The 26,535-nt window shown below is 50.1% G+C and overlaps 2 protein-coding genes across 2 annotated transcripts in view; both read left to right on the top strand.

Moving 5' to 3' along the window:
• The window catches only part of LOC138286983 (pneumococcal serine-rich repeat protein-like), a 159,102-nt gene extending 140,902 nt beyond the window's left edge, over positions 1-18,200 (top strand). The window contains exons 19-21 of the mRNA XM_069227347.1: positions 4,976-5,136; positions 18,003-18,103; positions 18,192-18,200. Of these exons, the coding sequence (XP_069083448.1) occupies positions 4,976-5,136; positions 18,003-18,103; positions 18,192-18,200 (271 nt within the window). The remainder of the gene's footprint in view (positions 1-4,975; positions 5,137-18,002; positions 18,104-18,191) is intronic.
• Positions 18,201-20,287: 2,087 nt separating this feature from the next.
• Positions 20,288-26,535, top strand: part of LOC138286982 (mucin-22-like) — a 51,109-nt gene continuing 44,861 nt past the window's right edge. Inside the window, exon 1 of the mRNA XM_069227346.1 lies at positions 20,288-21,856. Within this exon, the coding sequence (XP_069083447.1) occupies positions 20,564-21,856 (1,293 nt within the window). The 5' untranslated portion in view covers positions 20,288-20,563. The remainder of the gene's footprint in view (positions 21,857-26,535) is intronic.

Genomic DNA, 26,535 nt, shown 5'->3' with positions numbered 1-26,535 from the left:
CCGTGGAATTGTCATTGAAGAATGGATGTTCATTTCTCCTTCTGCATGGCTGCTAGACTTTGTCTGTGGAGTGCGGAGCTGTTGTGATACTTAGCGCCCCCCCCCCCCAAGGTATGTTCTGTTGGTGGGGTCGGTCTAGCTCATGTCTGTAGCTTTCCCCCTGATTTGGATGTAATGTGGGAACTTGGTGGAAATCTTGCGCGCTGGTTTTGCAGTAAAGTGCTCCACACTGTTGCGCATTTGGTGCATGAGCTATATTGGTCCGCAGCCCTGGTATCGTTTGTGTACCAGCAATCGTTCTTGCAGCCATATTGGTCAATTCAATTTACCCTTTTCTGTATCGGTTGTACTCCTGTATCTCTGGTGACTCTCCCAAAGAGTTGATGCAAACTTATGATTACTGTTCTGAAATGTAAAGCTGAGATGCTGTGATATATCCTATGAACAGTGCAGTTTATGTGGTGTTATTCTATATCCATAAATAAAGTTTTTAAAAAATAAAAAACTTTTACCAAGCATGTTTGTGCTTCCATTTATTGTTAGCACATTCATCAAATAACCAGTGTGCTAAGATACTTACAAGTATCATGCACATATTCACACTATGGAGCGCGCTCTGGTGCTCCAGCTTTTAATGCACACATTCACCCATGCATGTCACGCGCTGATGGTCACATTAATAGTGCACGCATTCATGAAGCCCAGTATGCTATGGTGATCATATTCCTAATGCACAGATTCACCAGTAACCAGCACACCCTGGTGAACATGTTTATAGCGGTCCAAGTATGCTCTGGTGGTCACATTTATGGTCCACACAATTAGCCCTAGCAGCATTCTTGTGTGGTTTCCATTACCCATTGCTTTGCCTTCACAATAATAGTGCACATATTTATCACTAGTAGCATGTTAGTGTGCTTTTCATTACCCAGTGCAATTATAGTGCACATATTTGTGTTTTCCATTACCCAGTGCTTTGCCTTCACAACTATAGTGCACTTATTTATCACTAACGGCATTCTTGTGTGGTTTCCACTACCCAGTGCTTTGTCTTCACAGTTATAGTGCAAGTATTTATCACTAGCAACATGCTAGTGTGATTTCCATTACCCAGTGCTTTGTCTTCACAATTATAGTGCACTTATGTATCACTAGCAGCATGTTAGTGTGCTTTCCATTACCCAAGCAAAGGTGGCTCCTCCGCTATAGTAGAGAAGCGTAACCCCACTCCCCCAACCACTCGCTGCCAGCAGCAGCAGCTGCAAACTGAAAAATAAAAATGATAATAAACAATGTTTATTATCGTTTTTATTATTCAAGGAGAGGGGCCATGAGGGATGACAGGGACGGAAGGGGTTTGGTGTGCACTCCTCTCAGTGCACATGTCTGTTTGGCTGGCCATCTCAGGACGGCGAAACACACATGCGCACTGAACTGTCTCCAACCCGGCACTGTGTTGTCGGGTTGGAGAGCAGACACAGGCTAGCAGTCTGCCTGGGAGCGCAAAGGCAGGGCACTGGGGCCAATCCTGACACTGCTCTCATGCTGCCAGCAGGATGAGAGCAGCATTAGGATTGGCCACAGTGAGTGGAGCCAGAAGAGCAGTGTGGTGGTGGTGATGCGTGGGTCAATAACATTTAAAAAATATATATATATTTGTAATGTTGTTGTCTTTGTTTTGTGCCCCCGCCCTGCCGCTTTGCCCCGATAGGAGCCACCCCTGTACCCAAGCATGCTGCTAGTGATAAATACATGCACTACACTTCAGTGGCGGCCGGCAGCTTTAGGAGGGAGGGGGGCGGGTGGGAAGCATACACACACACACTCATTCTTTCACACACACACGCACGCACGCACATCCATTAACAACACTCATAACATTCAAACATCCACGCACGCATTAAACATTAATTTTAAAAGTTCACACACACGCACGCACATCCATTAACAACACTCATAACATTCAAACATGCACGCACGCACCAAACATTCATTTTAAAACATCACACACACACGCACAAACATCCATTAACAACACTCATAACATTCAAACATGCACGCACGCACCAAACATTAATTTTAAAACATCACACACACACACTTACCTCCAGCCTCGAGGTCCCAGGAGGGTTGGGACTGCTGCCTGGGTCAGCCAATGAGGGAAGGCAGCAGTCCCAGCCTCGTCACAGAGTGGGACAGGGTCAGTGAGACTGCTGACCCCACCCCACTCTGTGACGAAGTGTCACTGATTGACACTCGCCCTGGGCGCTTCAGGGCTTAAACTGAAGCGCCCAGGGAGAGTGTCAATTGGTGACGCTTTCCTCGTCACCCAGGGGAGGGCCTAGAGGTATCTTTGCTGAGCTGAGGAGGTCACGCCCATAGGTGCTGTGACCTCCTCAGCCCAGCAAAGTTCAGCTCAGGCACCCAGGAGTCTGCGCAAATCGCGCATGTCTCACTCCTGGCTGTCTGAGCTGAAAATGAAGAGTGTCTGTCAGGCTGACCTTTGTTCAGCCTAACAGACACTCTTCATGAGGGGCAAAAGGTGGTGGGGGGGCGTGGCCCCTCCGCCCTAAAGGACGGGCCACGCCTAGTAACTTTTAAATACATCCACAAGTTTTCCACTGATCATTCATGGTTGCTGGACACAAGACAGTCTTCTGGCCTCCCGGGGAGATGTGTGAACGTCTCCCAGGAAGAAACACAAAGGGCCTACTATTGTAAGAGGAGTCACCTCTCCTTTGCAGGAAGGCCAAATAGGGTGTGAGCCATAATGGCAAGGTTGAAAGCGAAAGTCATCTTTGAAGGACAGATACTGATCACACAGAGTAGGAGCTGCTCTTTTGTTTTCACAGACAGGCTGACATGTTGGGCAGAGAGGGAAAAGCCGTTGCCAAACCATTTTTTTCAAGGGGAGTGAAGCCCCTAAAAAGCCACTCTTCTGGGATGGGCTAGGGAGCTCCACATACCAATATAAGGGTTGTACCATGTTGGAAGTGGGCAGAATATTATATTCTGGGACAGCTGTGTGTCACACTTGACAGGGAGCTGTCATCCGGCTGGAGGGGGATTTGCAGCCCATTGGCTAGTAGCTACTGCATCCCGAGGGCCACCACTGGGCATAAAAGTGGCACCCCTGGCACCTAGACTTCAGACTCTCTGCACTGGCGAGAGGACTGAAGGACTACTGCCCTGCTGTCCCTTGGACCCAGAAAAGAGAAGCTACACCAGAGACTGGAATTCACCTATTGATCCTTCACAGCCCACCTGAGAGACCTACATTGGCTCCGCGTCAACAAGAGAATCACCTTCAAACTCCTCATCCATGCTCACAAGGCACTGCACAACAATGGACCAGAATACCTCAACAGGCGCCTCTCCTTCTACACCCCAACCCGACAGCTTCGCTCCGCCGACCTTGCCCTCACCACCGTCCCACGCATCCGCAGAACAACCACCTGTGGCAGATCGTTCTCACACCTTGCCACCAACACATGGAACACTCTTCCCACCCACCTGCATCAGACCAAGGATCTCCTTACCTTCAGGAGACAACTCAAGACATGGCTGTTTGAGCAGTAGCAACCCCCCAGCGCCTTGAGACCCTCACAGGTGAGTAGTGCGCTTTACAAATTCTCTGATTGATTGATTGATCCTTGGGCTATCACATAGAGGATTGTGGTGCCCTGCTTGCGGAAAGTCATCCTGGAGCCCCAGACAGAAGAGGTGAACTCCAAGAGTCAGTTGGTTGACTTTCTGTTCAGCTCTGAGGAGACAAAAGCTGAAGAAGCCTGCTTTGGCATGTTGGTAGCCACAATCGCTTGATCGTCACTGACAGGTGAAGTGCAGCCTGGGGACTTAGGGCCTGATTTATATTTTAGTAGACAAGTTACTCTGTCACAATGGTGACAGATATCTGGTCCGCTGAAATATAAATTTGATTATTTCCTATGGGATTTATATTTCAGCGGACAGGATATCCCTCACTGTTGTAACAGAGTAACTTGTCAACCAAAATAAAAATGAGGCCCTTAGTCTCAACACTCAAAAGGTGCATCCAAGTCTGCTGGACACAAAAGAGTAGTTGGAGAGCAGTTTGTTTGCCTAAGATGGACACTAGCCTCAGTTAAAGTGAACCGCTGGTAGACCAGTGGCAACTGTTTTTGGCTGTACTTCACCCGGACTGTGAGGAACATTGACCACTTTGGCCATACTCACACTACCATGTTTGTGGACCAAGTGGTGGCCTCAAAAAGGTAATCGCTAAACATATCAGCATACACAGCATCCTTCAGCATACAGAGCATCCTTCAGCATACACAGCATCCTGTATCCGTGACATCAGGACCACTCCATTGATGTCTGTGGCCGTTAGCCCACAGAGGCTGGAGGTAGACTGGAGACTGCTTTGACTGCTAGGTAAATGTCCTGCCAAGTGTTTTTGGCCCCTATGATGTGCTCCCTGCTTGGAGTTGATCACCAAGAGAGGGTCTGAGTAACCAAACACAACTTTAGATAAGCACTTTAAGTGCCCCTAACATGGTAGTTGCCAATGCTTGATTGTAATTTGAGTGAAAAGCAATGATCTACAGTTTGCTTAACAGTTTATATCTCCAGAACCCTCAGGTGGATTTTTTTGATTTTGGGGATCTGAAAAGTAATTTAAAAAATAACATTTAGTTTTATAAATTGGTGCAGGAATACTTTGGGGTTGTGTTACTTCCTTGTTAAGTTGTTTTGGTACTTCTAAATGCTTTGCACATATTCCTTTGTTTACGCCTTACTGCTCGAAGCCACAAATACCCAAGGGTGAGTGAAGGTTTTAAATACAGGTTTGACTGGACCCAAGGCGGGTTTGTGAGTTTATTACATGGTGAGGTCGCACACAACCATACTATATAACAAACCACGTTCCTCACAATACATACAGATCAGTATCATGGACTGGATAATTTACTTTTTTCAATTTTTTCTCCAGGCCCGGATCAGTGGTAACAGAGACTGATGCTGTGTTCAGTAACTCCCCTTCTCCTGCACCTTCTAACGAAGATGTCGTCAATGCTGTCGGCAACAGCATCATCAGCAACAACAACATGCTGGGAAGCACACCTGTGAATGTGGACAACATCACATCTGACGGTGAGTTCCAAAACATGTCTAGGCAAAACTGTCTCAAGGAAGAGTATCTGATCATATCATTTGTGCACAAACTATCTTGTACCAACTTAAAGGGTAAGCCGGTGTCCATTGACAATTGCTTTCCAGACAGTAGCAAAGCTAGCATGAGCCAACGGTTTATGTCATGCATTGAAGGACCTAATGCATGTCCAGGTACCTTAATGTCTGTAACAATTTGTAAATTACTTGGAGTTTGGTATCTTTGGGCTTCCCTCGCACCTCAGCAGGAAGTGAGAGAGCTCACTGAGAGGGAAGCGGAAGTGACGTCACACATCCTTTAACCAGGATGCAGGAAGAGGCTGCAACCCCTGCTTAATGGAATTAAATTGATTTTTAAACAAAATGGCTATTGAGCACTTCAGTAGGAATCATGGACTGTTATTAAGAACAAAACACCTTGCTAATGAATCTATAAAAATGTAAAGAAAATCCTGTTGGAGAGATTTGTCCAGTCACTATTTCCAAGAAGCAACAGAGACCTCCCAGTTGCTGAGCATGAGGATGTGTGTGGGGAGTATATTCATGTAGCACAAAAGTAGCTGCAAAGAGATGGGGCGCTGCACGGCGGTGGGTGTAGAGAAGGGGGTGCGTGTACAGCTAGCATGAAGACAGGAAGAGGAACCTGCAAGAGGGGGGCAGACAAGAGGGAGGAACATGGGGAGCATTCTGCTGCTCTGATAAATGCACTGTTGCATTAATCAAAGGTTTGACCCTGCAGCTGCCATGGGCCCAGGATGCTGCTAATGTAGCCACTGTGCATGGATCTGGGGCACATGCCCATCACCTTCTTGAGCAAACAGTCTACATCAGGTTGTGACCTATTTGTTTTAAATAATTCATGGGTTATAACTGTGCTAAGCTATGTCTCGTGTCAATGTAAGGATTGTCGTGTCCCCTGAATAGAACAACTTTTTAATAACCGTGTCTGCTAATTGAATACTGCATGATGCCAAACATTACTTCATTACATATAAAACTTTCAGTAACGGGGTTACTCAAAAACAGTTGATTTCCTGTGGATCACAACGTCTTAAAATAAAAAAGGATAGAGAGACAGAGTTGCGGATAGACAGACAAGAAGAAGAAAAAAAACTGAGATAGGAAAAGAGGTGAGATACAGAGAAAGTTCACTTTCTAAGGGGGGCCCCTGGACGTTGAGGGCTGTGGCTAATTGCCAAATGTGCCCCTGGCTACGCCTGATGCTGAATCAAAACAGTGCTGTCCAGCACCATATAGGCAACTAACAACCCCTTCATGACTTGCTTATTTGACCTAAGCCATAGGTATCATATTAAGTTCTATGGTACAATATTTACATTTCGAAAGGTGATGGCAGAAGCCAAACATAGGACCCTGTGACCTACAAGGAGAGGCGGTCAGCCTGCCTATCCCCCACATGCCTTGTCCCACTCTGCTGAAAAAGCCTGGACCCCACAAAAGATCTTGGCTGGACAGATCTCTGGTTCCAGTCTTCAGTTTCCACTCTTAGTTGGTTGTCCTGTAGCTGTGTGGTCCTTGCAGGAAGTGCTGTTTTCAATGATTGGCTCCCTCCAGATGTTTGGGAAGAACTCTCCTGAGACTTGTGAGTTGGTTTGAACCCAATGCCAGTGTTTCTAAATATAAGATCACCCACATGACTTATTGGAAGTTCAGATTTGTTATTGGGAAGAGCTCTGCCCACCTGTGCCGAGAGAGGTTGGTATCAGAGGCAGGAAACATTGGGTGTGTCCCTAAAGGAGTAGGGGATATGCTCAGGGGCTGCAAAAATACTTGAATGCTCCTTTCACTGAAGATGAAAATAAAGTGGAATGTCTGGCTTGTACAGAGTCTGCCTCATGTCCAACCAGACCTTTACTGGAGCTGTGCAGAACATGCTGTGCTGCAGTGATAGGTTTCTGCTGTTGAGCCCAACGAAGACCTTGTGACGTAAGGAGAGGAAAAATAAACTCTGAGCCTATTGCTATCGAACAATACATCGCCTGTGTTCTCTGTCTCTTCCCTCCTTTTATCGTCTTGCCATGAGCATGAGGACCAATGACTCACTTTGGTGCTGTGCCGTTCTGCTCCCCCTGCTGTGGTGATGATGATGCTTGCGGACTCCTGCATCTCTGCTCAGCACCTTTGTCTACACCCCTCCAGTCATCTCAGATGTTAAAGCTCTGAAGGCGTAGAACCTTAATCCAGTGCCACAAATCCATGAAGATGTACCTGCAAGGGCCTTTGACTTTAACTCCCATGCAGTGTCCCTGCAGCTGCTATATATAGAAGTGAAGCCGGAGGAACCACAGCAGAACAATCAGTAGCCAGATCACCAGGTCCCTGTCTGTGATTGAGCCAAACTATTTAGGAACCAGATACTGCACTTACGTGGAAGTCTCCTTGCAAGTCTGTAACCCAGGGACAATCATGCATAATACTCGTGGAACCTTGCCAGAGTGGTGAATGCAACTAAACTTCCATAATTAACAAATTTACAGTTCAGCAAATAAACTACTTTGTTTTATAATTCAAAAACTACCTGGACATTATGGGGGTGATTACAACCCTGGCGGAAGGCGGACAACCGGCGGTAAGACCGCCAACAGGCTGGCGGTCTTATCCCAGCGTATTAAGACCATGGCGGTTACCACCATGGTCATCCGCTGGTTCTCCGTTCCGCCCGCCGGGCTGGAGACCTGGGTCTCCAGCCCGGCGTCCGTCACTATACCGCCGGCGGTATTCTGACCCGGCTTACCACCGCGGTTTTCCAGCGGTCTGAACCGCCATGAAAACCATGGTGGTAAGCACTATCAGTGCCAGGGAATTCCTTCCCTGGCACTGATAGGGGTCTTCCCCACCCACCACTCCCACCCCCACCCCGACTCCCTCCCCTACACCCCCCACCACCCCTGCCACCCCCCAAAGGTGGCAGGGCCCCCCTCCCCTCCTCGACCCCCAACATCACTTCACTCATACCCACACGACACGCACGCAGGCACCACCTACACACTCACACGCACACACGCCAACATACATGCCTACATACACACAGACAGGCAGACACGCACACCCACATTCAAACATACACGCACACATCCATACAGACATACCCACAGATATACATGCACTCATTCCCATACACGCAACACCCCCGCAGGCATCCATGCACTCACACACCCCCTCTACATACTCAGACACACACCCCCATGCACCCACACAACACACAACACCCCCCCACCCCCTCCCCTCACGGACGATCGACTTACCTGGTCCGACGATCCTCCGGGAGGGGACGGGAGCCATGGGGGCAGCTCCGCCGACACCACACCGCCAACAGAACACCGCCACGCCGAATCACAGGACGTGATTCGGTGGGCGGTGTTCTGTTGGCGTGGTGGTGAAGGTGGAGCAACCTCCACTTCCCCGCCGCCCGCCAGTATGGCTGTTGGCGGCTCTCCGTCGGAAAAGGGACGGAGAACAGCCAACAGTCATAATACGCCGAGCGGCAAACCGCCACTACTGGCGGTCTTCCGCACGGCGGTAGCTCGGCGGTCTTGTAAAAAGACCGCCAATGTTGTAATGACCCCCTATATGTGTTGCTGGTTATGTGTTTGGCAACTGAACCTTGACATTCTTCCTTCACCACCATCCAACAGTAAGCGTTCAGTGTTCAACTTTCCCTGAATGTTAATGCATAAGGAGATAACCGGCCATTCAGCAAGCTCCCAGCAGGATCTGGCTTCAATGGTTCCAGGTTCAACAGTAATACTTAACACAATGATTTTCTACTTTGTTTTTAGTATAACAGTGGAGAGGATGTGGCATAAGGGCTGCCTACCTTGGATCTGGGGAACCAGGTTCGAGTCTCAGCGTTGGCTCAACATCCTGTGATTCTAGACAAATGACTTAGGGGGTCATTCTGACCCTGGCGGTAAAATCCGTCAGGGCCAACGACCGCGGGAGCACCGCCAACAGGCTGGCGGTGCTCCCATGGGCATTCTGACCGCGGCGGTACAGCCACGGTCAGAAACGGAAAACCGGCGGTGTACCGCCGGTTTCCCGCTGCCCTGGGGAATCCTCCATGGCGGCGCAGCTTGCTGCGCCGCCATGGGGATTCCGACCCCCATACCGCCATCCTGTTCCTGGCGGTTTTGGCTGCCAGGAACAGGATGGCGGTAAGGGGTGTTGTGGGGCCCCTGGGGGCCCCTGCAGTGCCCATGCCAATGGCATGGGCACTGCAGGGGCCCCCGTAACAGGGCCCAACAAAGATTTTCAGTGTCTGCCATGCAGACACTGAAATTCGCGACGGGTGCAACTGCACCCGTCGCACCCCTTCCACTCCGCCGGCTCCATTCGGAGCCGGCATCCTCATGGAAGGGTGTTTCCCGCTGGGCTGGCGGGCGGCCTTCTGGCGGTCGCCCGCCAGCCCAGCGGGAAACCCAGAATACCCGCGGCGGTCTTTTGACCGCGCAGCAGTATTCTGGCGGTTCCAGCCAGGCCGGCGGCGGGGTCAGAATGACCCCCCTTAATCTCCCTGCGTCTACCAAAAAAATGAATATGTCCTTGGGTAACGTAACTGGTGCTCATGTAAAGCACTGAAATACCTTTGGGTCAAGTTCACTCTACGTAAAACCACAAAAAATGTATATAAATAAATAACAGGCTTAGAAATAGTGGACTGAAAACATCACATGTACTAATTTGATAACTCTGCTGTGTTGATGCATGCTAAGGCACCACCACCCCCAGATCATCGCCTCCCATACAGCATCTGTGATACAGAGAAGTACTCAAGAGTTGGCTCTTTCCTTCATAACCATCATATTCAAGCAGCTATGGACTGCATATCCTATGTTGATAAATATTTTTTATCTGATTATGTGTATATTCTACTTATATATAGCTCTTTAGAAAATATGTATTGCTACTATGTCATAACAATAAGCTACACACATACTCTTTAAACCTGTTTAACTAATGTATATTTACTCATGGTTTAAATATGTATATGTATGTTCATATATGTGTGCATATGTGTGTGTATTCATGTGTGTATGTATGTGTGTGTGTGTGTGTGTATATATATATATGTATATGCTATTCTATGCTTACCATTTTCATAGCTTATTGCATAGCTCCTAGATAAGTTGTTATATTAGATACTTATGAATCCCTGCTCTCATTTTATATCACACTTTGTCTACCCATCACCATATGTCATGTCTCTATCAATCTATCCTCAATTCCCACTCTGAATCATCCCAAATCCATTCTACTACTTACATCTCCTGAATAACCCTACCTAAGCTCTTCCCTCCTCTTCCACATCTAACTCACCCAAACCTCACTTTCCTACCATGATCTCCCAAACAACCCTACTAAATTCTCCCTCATCTATCTCACCCTGCTACTATGATCTGCCTAACCCTTCCACAGCCTCGTCCCTCCTCCATCCCCCCTTTACTCATCCCAAGCCTAAATCCTATTATCATAAACTCCCAATTAACACTTCTGGATTCTTCCCTCCTCCACCCCTTCATTACTCCAGTCAATCCAACTAACAAACTCACATATCCGCAGATCAAATTAACTCATAATAATACTAAAACTGTACTCATATTTCCCTATACTAATCCACCACTAATTCCTTTTGGGTTCCGGAGTAGCGTGCTACTGGCCGAAAAGTGTTTGAACGCCTCGTCAGGGGTAGTAAGCGCTATATAAATACTATTACAATACAATGCAATACAATGGTGTCCAGCCTCTCCGGCGGGTCTAATGCGCTCATAACTTTATAAAAGATTTTATTCTGAAATCTTGCAGTCATGGCTTCCAAACCCATTTCCTAGAGCTACTCTGCTGGTGTCATAGGTCTAAGTAGCTTTTACTAGCTCAATACTCTCCATTGTAGCCCAACTATACTGCCCAGAGCTGTGAACAAGCATCAATCTAGCAACAGTGAAGCTCAGCTCACACTGCACAACCTCCTAGATTGTGCTGTGGTGTGATTCAGCTCTCATTGAATGGCAGGGAACATCAGCTGTCAAGTTAATTCTTGCTGTTTGCTAAATGGACATTTACACTCCTAGCCCAGGCTCCTTTCTGCTTGTGCACAGAATACATTTAGCTGCATATGTGACGTGGCTTACAAAACAATAAGGCAAAATGTTACTGGGGCTGAAATTAATGCAAAACATTACAGTGCATGTTGGGTAATTCTGAACTTTGAGCTGGTACTTTCAATAAAAAAGGTGTTTAGTAGTGAATTAGTACAGATAAAGCCACATTTTTAAAACATTAATTGTCTGAAAAAATGTTACAAGTGTTATATTAATTTTCACTTGTTTTCTCTGTAGGTGTACCCTTTAATGCCACGGCACCAACTACAGCAGCTCCAACATCAGCCACAACCTATGGGGCTACTGCTGAAACAACTGCAGCTTTAACCTCAAGAACAACAGGTGGAACCACAACAGCCACAACCTCAGGGACAACAGGTGGAACAACAGCAGCCACAGCCTCAGGGACAACGAGTGGAACCGCAGCAGCCACAACCTCAGGGACAACAGGTGGAACCGCAGCAGCCACAGCCTCGGGGACAACAGGTGGAACCGCAGCAGCCACAGCCTCGGGGACAACAGGTGGAACCGCAGCAGCCACAGCCTCAGGGACAACAGGTGGAACCGCAGCAGCCACAACCTCAGGGGCAACAGGTGGAACCGCAGCAGCCACAACCTCAGGGGCAACAGGTGGAACCGCAGCATCCCCAGCCTCAGGGACAACAGTTGGAACTGCAGCAGCCACAACCTCAGGGACAACAGATGGAAAAGCAGCAGCCACAACCTCAAGGACAACAGGTGGAACTGCAACAGCCACAACCTCAGGGACAACAGGTGGGACCGCAGCAGCCACAACCTCAGGGACAACAGGTGGAACCACAGAAGCCACAACCTCAGGGACAACAGGTGGAACCGCAACAACCACAACCTCAGGAACAACAGATGAAAACACAGCAGCCACCACCTCAGGGACAACAGATGGAACCACAGCAGCCACCGCCTCAGGGATAACAGGTGGAACCACAGCAACCACAACCTCAGGAACAACAGATGAAAACACAGCAGCCACAACCTCAGGGACAACAGGTGGAACCACAGCAGACACAACTTCAGAGACAACAGGTGGAACCGCAGAAGCCACAGCCTCAGGAATAACAGGTGGAACCACAGCAACCACAACCTCAGGAACAACAGATGAAAACACAGCAGCCACAACCTCAGGGACAACAGGTGGAACCACAGCAGACACAACCTCAGAGACAGCAGGTGGAACCGCAGAAGCCACAACCTCAGGGACAACAGGTGGAACCGCAGCAGCCACAGCCTCAGGGACAACAGATGAAAACACAGCAGCCACAACCTCAGGGACAACAGGTGGAACCACAGCAGAAACAACCTCAAAGACAACAGGTGGAACCACAGCAGACACAACCTCAGAGACAACAGGTGGAACCACAGCAGACACAACCTCAGGGACAACAGGTGGAACCGCAATAGCCACAGCCTCAGGGACAACAGTTGGAACCACAGCAGCCACAACCTCAGGGACAACAGGTGGAACCACAGCAGCCACAACCTCAGGGACAACAGGTGGAACCGCAGCAGCCACGACCTCAGGGACAACAGGTGGAACCGCAGCAGCCACAACCCCAGGAACAACAGGTGGAACTGCAGCAGCCACAGCCTCAGGGGCAACAGCTGGAATCGCAGCAGCCACAACCTCAGGGACAACAGGTGGAACTGCAGCAGCCACAACCTCAGGGATAACAGGTGGAAAAGCAGCAGCCACAACCTCAGAGATAACGGGTGGAACAGCAGAAGCCACAGTCTCAGGGACAGCAGATGGAACCGCAGCACCCACAGCCTCAGGGACAACAGGTGGAACCGCAGCAGCCACAACCTCAGGGACAAAAGGTGGAACCGCAGCAGCCATGACCTCAGGGACAACAGGTGAAAAAGCAGCAGCTACAACCTCAGCGACATCAGGTGGAACTGCAGCAGCCACAACCTCAGGGGCAACATTTGGAACCACAGCAGCCACAACCTCAGGGACAACAGGTGTAACCGCAGCAGCCACGACCTCAGGGACAACAGGTGGAACCGCAGCAGCCACGACCCCAGGGACAACAGGTGGAACTGCAGCAGCCACAGCCTCAGGGGCAACAGCTGGAATCGCAGCAGCCACAACCTCAGGGACAACAGGTGGAACTGCAGCAGCCACAACCTCAGGGATAACAGGTGGAAAAGCAGCAGCCACAACCTCAGAGACAACAGGTGGAACAGCAGAAGCCACAGACTCAGGGACAACAGATGGAACCGCAGCACCCACAGCCTCAGGGACAACAGGTGGAACCGCAGCAGCCACAACCTCAGGGACAACAGGTGGAACCGCAGCAGCCACAACCTCAGGGGCAACATTTGGAACTGCAGCAGCCACAGCCTCGGGGACAACAGGTGGAACCGCAGCAGCCACAGCCTCAGGGACAACAGGTGGAACCGCAGCAGCCACAACCTCAGGGGCAACAGGTGGAACCGCAGCAGCCACAACCTCAGGGGCAACAGGTGGAACCGCAGCATCCCCAGCCTCAGGGACAACAGTTGGAACTGCAGCAGCCACAACCTCAGGGACAACAGATGGAAAAGCAGCAGCCACAACCTCAAGGACAACAGGTGGAACTGCAACAGCCACAACCTCAGGGACAACAGGTGGGACCGCAGCAGCCACAACCTCAGGGACAACAGGTGGAACCACAGAAGCCACAACCTCAGGGACAACAGGTGGAACCGCAACAACCACAACCTCAGGAACAACAGATGAAAACACAGCAGCCACCACCTCAGGGACAACAGATGGAACCACAGCAGCCACCGCCTCAGGGATAACAGGTGGAACCACAGCAACCACAACCTCAGGAACAACAGATGAAAACACAGCAGCCACCACCTCAGGGACAACAGGTGGAACCACAGCAGACACAACTTCAGAGACAACAGGTGGAACCGCAGAAGCCACAGCCTCAGGAATAACAGGTGGAACCACAGCAACCACAACCTCAGGAACAACAGATGAAAACACAGCAGCCACAACCTCAGGGACAACAGGTGGAACCACAGCAGACACAACCTCAGAGACAGCAGGTGGAACCGCAGAAGCCACAACCTCAGGGACAACAGGTGGAACCGCAGCAGCCACAGCCTCAGGGACAACAGATGAAAACACAGCAGCCACAACCTCAGGGACAACAGGTGGAACCACAGCAGAAACAACCTCAAAGACAACAGGTGGAACCACAGCAGACACAACCTCAGAGACAACAGGTGGAACCACAGCAGACACAACCTCAGGGACAACAGGTGGAACTGCAGCAGCCACAACCTCAGCGACAACAGGTGGAACCGCAATAGCCACAGCCTCAGGGACAACAGTTGGAACCACAGCAGCCACAACCTCAGGGACAACAGGTGGAACCGCAGCAGCCACGACCTCAGGGACAACAGGTGGAACCGCAGCAGCCACAACCCCAGGAACAACAGGTGGAACTGCAGCAGCCACAGCCTCAGGGGCAACAGCTGGAATCGCAGCAGCCACAACCTCAGGGACAACAGGTGGAACTGCAGCAGCCACAACCTCAGGGATAACAGGTGGAAAAGCAGCAGCCACAACCTCAGAGATAACGGGTGGAACAGCAGAAGCCACAGTCTCAGGGACAGCAGATGGAACCGCAGCACCCACAGCCTCAGGGACAACAGGTGGAACCGCAGCAGCCACAACCTCAGGGACAAAAGGTGGAACCGCAGCAGCCATGACCTCAGGGACAACAGGTGAAAAAGCAGCAGCTACAACCTCAGCGACATCAGGTGGAACTGCAGCAGCCACAACCTCAGGGGCAACATTTGGAACCACAGCAGCCACAACCTCAGGGACAACAGGTGTAACCGCAGCAGCCACGGCCTCAGGGACAACAGGTGGAACCGCAGCAGCCACGACCCCAGGGACAACAGGTGAAACTGCAGCAGCCACAGCCTCAGGGGCAACAGCTGGAATCGCAGCAGCCACAACCTCAGGGACAACAGGTGGAACTGCAGCAGCCACAACCTCAGGGATAACAGGTGGAAAAGCAGCAGCCACAACCTCAGAGACAACAGGTGGAACAGCAGAAGCCACAGTCTCAGGGACAACAGATGGAACCGCAGCACCCACAGCCTCAGGGACAACAGGTGGAACCGCAGCAGCCACAACCTCAGGGACAACAGGTGGAACCGCAGCAGCCACAACCTCAGGGGCAACATTTGGAACTGCAGCAGCCACAACCTCAGGGACATCAGTTGGAACCGCAGCAGCTACAACCTCAGGGACAACAGGTGGAACCGCAGCAGCCACAGCCTCAGGGACAACAGTTGGAACCACAGCAGCCACAACCTCAGGGACAACAGATGGAACCGCAGCAGCCACAACCTCAAGGACAACAGGTGGAACCGCAGCAGCCACACCCTCAGGGACAACAGGTGGAACCGCAGCAGCCACGGCCTCAGGGACAACAGGTGGAACCGCAGCAGCCACAACCTCAGGGATAACAGGTGGAACCACAGCAACCACAACCTCGGGAACAACAGATGAAAACACAGCAGCCACAACCTCAGGGACAACAGTTGGAACCACAGCAGCCACAACCTCAGGGACAACAGGTGGAACCACAGCAGCCACAACCTCAGGGACAACAGGTGGAACCGCAGCAGCCACAGCCTCAGGGACAACAGTTGGAACCACAGCAGCCACAACCTCAGGGACAACAGATGGAACCGCAGCAGCCACAACCTCAAGGACAACAGATGAAACCGCAGCAGCCACACCCTCAGGGACAACAGGTGGAACCGCAGCAGCCACGGCCTCAGGGACAACAGGTGGAACCGCAGCAGCCACAACCTCAGGGATAACAGGTGGAACCACAGCAACCACAACCTCGGGAACAACAGATGAAAACACAGCAGCCACAACCTCAGGGACAACAGTTGGAACCACAGCAGCCACAACCTCAGGGACAACAGGTGGAACCACAGCAGCCACAACCTCAGGGACAACAGGTGCAACCGCAGCAGCCACGACCTCAGGGACAACAGGTGGAACCGCAGCAGCCACAACCCCAGGAACAACAGGTGGAACTGCAGCAGCCACAGCCTCAGGGGCAACAGCTGGAATCGCAGCAGCCACAACCTCAGGGACAACAGGTGGAACTGCAGCAGCCACAACCTCAGGGATAACAGGTGGAAAAGCAGCAGCCACAACCTCAGAGATAACGGGTGGAACAGCAGAAGCCACAGTCTCAGGGACAGCAGATGGAACCGCAGCACCCACAGCCTCAGGGACAACAGGTGGAACCGCAGCAGCCACAACCTCAGGGACAAAAGGTGGAACCGCAGCAGCCATGACCTCAGGGACAACAGGTGAAAAAGCAGCAGCTACAACCTCAGCGACATCAGGTGGAACTGCAGCAGCCACAACCTCAGGGGCAACATTTGGAACCACAGCAGCCACAACCTCAGGGACAACAGGTGTAACCGCAGCAGCCACGACCTCAGGGACAACAGGTGGAACCGCAGCAGCCACGACCCCAGGGACAACAGGTGGAACTACAGCAGCCACAGCCTCAGGGGCAACAGCTGGAATCGCAGCAGCCACAACCTCAGGGACAACAGGTGGAACTGCAGCAGCCACAACCTCAGGGATAACAGGTGGAAAAGCAGCAGCCACAACCTCAGAGACAACAGGTGGAACAGCAGAAGCCACAGTCTCAGGGACAACAGATGGAACCGCAGCACCCACAGCCTCAGGGACAACAGGTGGAACCGCAGCAGCCACAACCTCAGGGACAACAGGTGGAACCGCAGCAGCCACAACCTCAGGGGCAACATTTGGAACTGCAGCAGCCACACCCTCAGGGACATCAGTTGGAACCGCAGCAGCTACAACCTCAGGGACAACAGGTGGAACCGCAGCAGCCACAGCCTCAGGGACAACAGTTGGAACCACAGCAGCCACAACCTCAGGGACAACAGATGGAACCGCAGCAGCTACAACCTCAGGGACAACAGGTGGAACCACAGCAGCCACAGCCTCAGGGACAACAGTTGGAACCACAGCAGCCACAACCTCAGGGACAACAGATGGAACCGCAGCAGCCAAAACCTCAGGGATAACAGGTGGAACCACAGCAGCCACACCCTCAGGGACAACAGGTGGAAAAGCAGCAGCCACAACCTCAGGGACAACAGGTGGAACCACAGCAGACACAACTTCAGAGACAACAGGTGGAACCGCAGCAGCCACAGCCTCAGGGACAACAGTTCGAACCACAACAGCCACAACCTCAGGGACAACAGGTGGAACGGCAGGAGCCACAACCTCAGGGACAACAGGTAGAAAAGCAGCAGCCACAGCCTCAGGGATAACAGGTGGAACCGCAGCAACCACAACCTCAGGAATAACAGATGAAAACACAGCAGCCACAACCTCAGGGACAACAGGTGGAACCGCAGCAGCCACAGCCTCAGGGATAACGGGTGGAACCACAGCAACCACAATCTCAGGAACAACAGATGAAAACACAGCAGCCATAACCTCAGGGACAACAGGTGGAACCACAGCAGACACAACCTCAGAGACAACAGGTGGAACCGCAGCAGACACAACCTCAGAGACAACAGGTGGAACCACAGAAGCTGCAACCTCAGGGACAACAGGTGAAACCACAGAAGCTACAACCTCTGGATCAACGCGTGAAACCACATCAGCAGCATCCTCTGAAATAACACGTGAAATCAGAGTGACCACAACCCCTAGAGTGACAAGTGCGACTGCAGCAGTCATTTTAACAGGAGAAACAAGCAGAACAGTAGCAGTGTTACCAGTATCTATCGGCGGAAACACAGCAGTTACTACTTCTTCGGCAACAGATGGAACAATTGCATCTACAAAAACAGAAGCAATAACTGGTACCTCAGCAACCACAGTCTCTGAAGCAACAAGTGCAACCACAGGTCTCACATTTTCATCCAGTACATTAACAGGGGCTGACATCAGCTCTGGGGCATCACTGGCACCCACAACAGCACCCATATCTGCATCTAGGGCAACAACTGCTTTTGGTGGAAGCTCGATTGCATCACAGGCACCAACCACATCCACCTCAACACCCACATCTGCATCCAGTGCAACAACAGGGGTCAGCGGGAACTCAACACCATCACAGGTGTCCACTACAGGACCCACATCTGTATCTACTGCAAAAACAGCGGCTGGTGGGAGCTCGATGCCACCGCAGGCACCCACCACAGGACCCATATCTGCATCCAATGTAGCAGTGGGTAGCAGTGAGAGCCCAACGGCTTCACAAGCACCCACAACAGCCACCTCAGGATCCACATCTCCATCCAGTGCAACAATGGTGGCCGTTGGGAGCTCAACAGTGTCACGGGCACCCACCACAGTCACCTCAGGATCCACATCTCCATCCAGTGCAACAATGATGGCCGGTAGGAGCTCAACAGTGTCACGGGCACCCACAACAGTCACCTCAGGGCCCACATATGCACCCAGTGAAACTGCGGGGACTGGTGGGAACTCAGCGACATCACAGGCCCCCATGACAGCCACCACAGAACCCACATTTACATCCAGTGAAACAACAGAGGCTGGTGGGAGCTCTACAGTGACACATGCACCTACTACTAGCAGCTCGGGACCCATATCTGCATCCAGTGTAACAATGACAGCTGGAGGGAGCTTGCCACTGTCACAGACACCCTCCACATCCTTCTCAGGAATGACATATGAATCCAATCCAACAACAGGAGTTGACAGCAGCTTACCACCATCACAGGCCCCCGCCACAGCTACAACAGCACCCATATTTGCATACAGTACTAGAGCAGTGCCTGGAAGGAGCTCCATGGCATCACAGGCACCCACTACAGACACCTCAGGATCCACATCTGCATCCATTTCAACAACAGCGGCTGGAGGGAGCACAAAGCCATCACAGGCAGCCACTACAGCCCCCTCAGGACTCACAAGTGCATCCAGTGCAACAATAGGGGCCATCCAAAGCTCAATGCCATCACAGGTGTCCACTACAAGACCTACATATACATCCAGTGCAACAACAGCGGCTAGTGGGAGCTCAGTGCTCTCACAGGCACCCACCATACCTACCTCAGGATCAACATATGCATCCAGTGCAACAACAACATCTGATGGGAGCTCAACGGCACCACAGACACCCACCACAACCACCTCAGGACCAACATATGCATCCAGTGCAACAATAGATGCTGATGAGAGCTCCACAGCTTCAAAGGGACTCACCACAGCCACCTCAGAACCCACATCTTCATCCAGTGCAACAACAGCTGGTGAGAGCTTGACGGCATCACAGACACCCACTACTACCACTTCAGGACCTACATATGCATCCAATGTAGCAACTGTCACTGGTGGAAACTCAACGACACCACAGGCACCCACCACAGCCACCTCAGGAGCCACATATGCACCCATTGAAACAACGGGGACTGGTGGGAGCTCAATGACATCACAGGCCTCCACCACCGTGACCACAGAACCCACATCTATATCCAGTGCAACAACAGAGGCTGGTGGGAACTCTACGGTGTCAAAGGCACCCACCACAGCCACCACAGGACCCATATATGCAACAACAGAGGCTGGTGGGAGCTCTACGGTGTCAAAGGCACCCACCACTAGCACCTCAGGACACACATCTGCATCCGGTGCAACAACGATAGCTGGAGGAAGGTTGACATTGTCACAGGCGTCCTCTGGAATGATATATGCATCCAGTGCAACAACAGTGGCAGGGAGGAGCTCAGTGCCATCACAGGCACCCACCACTGCCCCCACAAGACTCACATATGCATCCAGTGGTACAACAGGGCCTGGAGGTAGTTCCACAGCATCACCGTCTCCCACCATGGGTATCTCAGGACCCACATCTGCAACAAGTGCAACAGCAGCAGGAGGGAGCACAAAGCCATCACAGGCACCCACCACAGCCACCTCAGGACTCAAATCTGCATCCAGTGCAACAACAAGAGCCAGAGGGAGCTCAACACCATCACAGGTGTTTACTACAGGACCCACATATGCATCCAGTACAACAGCAGGAGCTAGTGGGAGCTCAACAGCATCACAGGTACCCACCAAAAGACCAATATATGCATCCAGTGCAACAACAGGGACTGGTGAAAGCTTAACAATATCACAGGCACCCACCACAGCCACCTCAGGAGCCACATATGCACCCATTGAAACAACGGGGACTGGTGGGAGCTCGATGACATCACAGGCCTCCACCACAGTGACCACAGAACCCAAATCTATATCCAGTGCAACAACAGAGGCTGATGGGAGCTTTGCGGTGTCAAAGGCACCCACCATAGCCACCAAAGGACCCATATATGCAACAACAGGGGCTGGTGGGAGCTCAACAGTATCACAGGCACCCACCACAGCCACCTCAGAAGCCACATATGCACAGAGTGAAACAACAGGGACTGGCAAAAGCTCAGTGATATCACAGGCACCCGCCACAGTGACCAGCGAACCGACATCTGCTTCCAGTGCAACAATAGAGGCTGGTGGGAGCTCAACAGTGACAAAGACTCCCACCACTAGCACCCCAGCACACACATCTGCATACGGTGCAACAACAATAGCTGGAGGTAGCTTGACGGATTCAGAGACATCCACCACAACCACCTCAGGAATTACATATGCATCCATTGCAACAATAGAGGCTGGTGGGAGCTCTACAGCTTCACAAAGACTCACCACAGCAACCTCAGAACCCACATCCTCATCCAGTGCAACAACAGCTGATGGGAGCTTGACAGCATCACAGGCACCCTCCCCAGCCACCTCAGGACCCACATTTGCATCTGGTGCAACAGGGGCTGGCAGGAGCTCATCACCATCACAGGCACCCACTACCACCCCCAAAGGACTCACATATGCATCCAGTGATACAACGGGGTCTGGAGGTAGCTTCACAGCATCACATGCATCCACCATGGGCAGCTCTGGACCCACATCTGCATCAAGTGCAACAGCAGGAGCCAGCAAGAGCTTAACACCATCACAGGTATCCACCAGAGGACCCACATCTGCATCCAGTGCAACAACGACGGCTGGTGGGAGCTCAACAGCATCGCAGGAATCCACTACAACCACTTCAGAACCCACATATGCATCCAGTGCAACAACAGTGAGCAGTGGAAGCTCCACGGCATCACAGACCCCCACCACAGCCGCCTCAGGACACACATCTGCAACCAGAGCAACAACAGTGGCCGGTGGGAGCTTGACTGCATCACTGGCACCCACCACGGCCATCTCAGGACCCATGTCCACATCCAGTGCAACAACGGGGGCTGGTGGGACCTCTACTCCATCACTGCTGTCCACCAGAGCCAATTTATCCTCTTCTCAGACAACAGCACCACCTACATGTACAGACGTTGTAAGCCACACACTACAGTTTGAAATTATCAACAGAGAATTTACCCCAAGCATGAGGAATAAGAGCTCATCAGTTTTCCAAACATACAGGAACATAATTGAACTGAAGGTAGGTTTGTCTCCTTCTTTCTCTCTTGGCATCTTCCCCACCCCAACCCTTCTACAGTCATTCTTTTTCCTCTCAACTAGTCTGCCCAAACTTTTCTTTTCCTTCTCCATAGGTAACACTTCCATCAAGGCTGGCTTTAGCACCTGTGATGCCCAGTGCATGACTTCCCTAACTACCACCCTCTAACGGTGCCCCCCATCTATACATAACCCCTTTCTCACATGTATTTAATGGATTTGTAGTGCTACTCATAGAATTATAGGGTGTCAAAGCACTTTATATCACACACACATTATGCAGAGACAGTTAATCAGACACATGCGTAAATCAATGTATAGGAAATGTATCCAGACAATGCTGACTACAAGATGTAGCAATCACAACTCATCCATAGGGGTGGGCATTTGTTAACAGTGCTTGGTCTGGGGAAACACAAATTCAGGATTTACAGCGCAATACAGTGGTTGGGATTGACTGTACTAAATTTATTTCTACCCAAACATACCCTTTTTAGCAAAAAAAGATTGGGGAAAAACATATTCGGTTTTAAATGTATGCCTTGCAGTTTGCATGCAAAAGGAGATTTGTGACAAAAGCACTAACCCACTGAGCTACCTACATAAAATACAATTATTTGATCTGCACGCTTACACATGCTTGGCAGCAGGCGCATTAACCCTCTGCATTACTTTATAATGAATCAAAACTGCAACTCAGATATCTCCAGCAGGAACATTAATTAATAAAGTTATTGTGACATTTTTAGTGCTGCCTAAAAATTGCTGGGAACACAAGGAACTCTCCAGCAAGTGTTTTTAATACTGTAAACTATTTCAAAATGCTGCGGACTGAGCACGGCACCCGCTGGCACCACTGCCCTAAAGTCGGCCTGACTTCCAGCTCAATCATCATCAGTCTCTTTCCACCACTTTTTTCACTCTCCCAATCTCCTCTGCACTCTATCTCTGCTCAAAGACACCTGCAGATTCTTTTCTTCTGCCATGTCTCTCAGACTTCCAGAGCCTTTTCTATTTCACTCGGAATCTCCTCCCACTCTTCTCCCTCCTCCCATGTTCTGTCCATCTCTCCTTTCTCCTTCCCTGTCCATCGCCTTGCTTTCGGTTTCTTTCCTCCACTCTCCCTATCCTTCTCTGGGCTTTAAACACCCCCACCATCTCATTCCCTCGCTCTTTAACACCATCTCTACGCTCTGTGTTTATAGGTAAATATTTTATTAATGTTCAATTAATTAATATCATTACAACACAACAAATAGTTTCCTTCCCACCCCACCTCCCACCCCATATTTTCCCTTGCTCACATGGTCACCCCATAAGAAGCTTGGTTCATCTCCTCTGCTCCCCCAGTTGCCCTGTTCCTCAACACCCTAAATTTAAAAGTCACTATTAAAACCTCATTCCTGACATGCCAATTTCTGCTCTATTATTAGCATCAGGTTTGGACCCCAGTCAGACCTTCCTATGTTGCACATAGTCCCCTCAAAACTTAATATTAATAATTCTATATTAAAATGTAATTTTAATACACCTGAAGGGGTTCCACTCAAACCATTCCCTAATTGCACAATGGTCCAAAGGTGCTCAGTGCTAAATATACGTTTTGGGGGATGATTGTCATACACAATGGAATTTTCCTTTTCAACCTTTCCAGAAGTCCATGTGCTTGGCTGGAACATGATGTGTGCTAAAACCAACCCCTAATATATGCACATCGGGCCTGATTCACAAAGGTAAATTTAGACCTAAAGTCTAACTTTACACCTGAAGTCTAAACTTTAGACCTAAAGTCTAACTTTACATCTTAAGTCTAACTTTACACCTGAAGACTAACTTTGGACCTAAAGTCTAACTTTACATCTGAAGTCTAACTTTACACCTCAAGTCTAAGTTTAGACCAAAAGTCTAACTTTACTACTTTTCGGTATTCACAAATATCTTTAGTACTAGTAAGTTTATTTGTAGCAAACTTACTAGTATCAAGTTACCTTTGTGAATACTGAAAAGTTGTAAAGTTAGACTTTGGGTCTAAGTTAGAATTTAGGTCTGAACTTAGACTTCAGGTCTAAACTTAGACTTTTGGTCTAACTTTGCCTTTGTGAACTGGACGCAGTGTGCGTACATTAAAAGATGATTTTAGCACACAAGGGGGAATTCCTGCTGATTGCCAAAAAGAAGCAAAGTGCTCTGTGCAAAACGTCTGTTATGCTCAAGGTTAACGTTAACACAACGGGGAGGTTCCACTTCAGCTTTTCCGTGATTGCACGAAAGGTCCCAAAGTCTATGATTTCGGCTTTACCACAACTCTGTCTTTGTGGAATGTGGCACTCTCTGCAGTTACTTACTATGTTTCGGCTGTTGTTATGTCATACCGTAGTTCAGAGCACTAAAATAAATGAGCCATGAGAAGCAGACATATGAACCCCAACTTGCCCTGTCTCCGTTCTGTCAAGTCTGCTATTTCGGATGAGTGGAGTTTCGCTCTCTGTCCTCATTCTTCCTATCCCTCCTCCTCCTGTCATGACAGATGTCTTCACGCTGTATCTACCCTCAGTATAAGCATGTCACATCTCCGGCTCCCTGTCTAGAATGTCACTTTCCAGCAGTGCTTAATTTGAGCTGGTGGTTTCCAGTTCTAGGCACCTACAATTTATTGTCAACGTCAGTTCTTATGACAGCCTGCCACATGGTGGTGCTGTTTGCCTTATTTGTTTAGAAGGGCACCAGCTGTTGTTTAATAATTAAATACACATTTAAATCACTAATACCTGACACCCAAACCTATAAGAATAGCTGGGCGGCATGTATTAGATCTTTTATATTTAGTGCCTGTTTTGTCACACTAGAATGATCATGATGGCTAGTAGTGATAATACTGTCATAAGCAGCGCTAGTGAGAGCAATTGGTGCTTCAAGCTGCAATGACCTCCTGACAATGGCCCTGGCACTTCTTTTTTTTAAGAATTGAGCACTGGTCTCCAGAGCCTAGACACTCCCTGCGAGGCATGGGACTGTCTGAGTTTGGGGACGAGAGGCCACAGTCCTCATATGACATGGAACAGGACTCCCACCAAGCTATAGACAGGGGAAATTCCCCGAAGTAGGCATGCAGCGTGATGAGGTGACCTCCCTGTGCCCTTGGCAGCATGGCACAGCTTGCCAGAGAGGTGCTTGGTAGAGCGGGCAATGAACACCATGTAATGAAATAATACAGCCAGAAATAAATAAGGTCAATGCCCAAGGCAAGTGTAGGCATTACTGGGGAAATACATTAAAGATCTTAATACAGACGCAAGACATCAAGACGTATACCAAACTCGAATTACCACTACTCGTTGATAAAGACAGATATATGTGGGCAGAGGAACCTGGCAGGGCTGCCCTTTGACACCACTATTGTTTGCCTTGGCGATGGAACCACTGGTCTGCAAGGCTCGAGGGGGCATCAACTACCAGGGCATTCAAGTCCTCACCCATCACCACTGTATCGCCCTATATGCTGATGACCTTGTATTATTCCTTAATGACCCAACTGGGACTTTGCGCGTGCCAGGGACATGTTAGAAACCTTTGGTTCCTATTCAGGTTTGCGAGTCACTTGGCAAAAATCTCACCTGTTCCCCCTGCAGGCAAACGGCTGCCTTCCTGAAGGATTAAGGGCGTTAATATGGGAGCCCTGCTGTCTCACATACTTAGCAGTAAAAATGTATCATGACAGACAAACCTTATTGGATGGGAACATTGGTTCTGCCTTTCGATCAATACGATCTAGCGTAGAATTCTGGAAGATGCTCCCACTGTCTGTACCAGGAAGGGTAGCATTACTGAAAATGATAGCCCTCCCCTGGTTGCTATATTTATTTTTGATACTGCCCCAATGGATACCTTGAACTATGTTTTGGGATCTGGAGTCCTTGACCACGGGGTTCCTATGGGCGTCTTGCTGGAGGAGGGTGGCCCTCGCCAAGCTGCAGCGCCCATTTGGAGAGGGCGGATTGGTGGTTCCGGAGTTTGAATCCTATTATCTAGCGGCGCAACTCCAATGGTACACTCAATGGATGGCAGGTCGTCAGATGCCGGACCGAGAGATTGGATCATCTGTACAACAGCTTACTAGTCTGTCGGGGGTGTCCATGTGCACGGGTCGCCCCGCGGAGCCTGATACACAGGAGTTTGAGGTTATATGCTATTGTCATACTCCCCTGACATACCGATTCGGTTGTTGAAGGTCTTACCGCATGGCGGAAGCTGGGAATGATTTGGCGAGTTGGAAGATGCAGGAGCAACACGGGTGGGTGATTTATTCCAAACCAGTGTACTCCTTCCATTTGAGGAATTCTGGGCAGAGTTTAACCTTTCGAAGGGACATTTTCTACTGCATAGAGCCATGACGACAACGTTTCTTAATCACTGGCGCACAGGAGCAACGGAGCCCCTCCCCCCCCCACAACCCATGTCAATACATAGTACTATCAGCAGGCAAGATTAGAGCCGTTACCTGTCTCTATAAAGCAATCAGAGGAGAGATAATCCGACCCCTTGAGACCCTTAAAACGCAACGAGAAGAAGATCTGGAGATCCCCCTACCTGAAAGAGACTGGAATGCAATACTTTAACGGGTACTTAAGGTATCCAGAAATGCCAGATTCAGATTGATCCACT

Source organism: Pleurodeles waltl, chromosome 4_1 (assembly GCF_031143425.1).
Source record: "Pleurodeles waltl isolate 20211129_DDA chromosome 4_1, aPleWal1.hap1.20221129, whole genome shotgun sequence".
Lineage (NCBI taxonomy): Eukaryota > Metazoa > Chordata > Amphibia > Caudata > Salamandridae > Pleurodeles > Pleurodeles waltl.
This window is presented reverse-complemented; position numbering and strand designations above follow the sequence as displayed.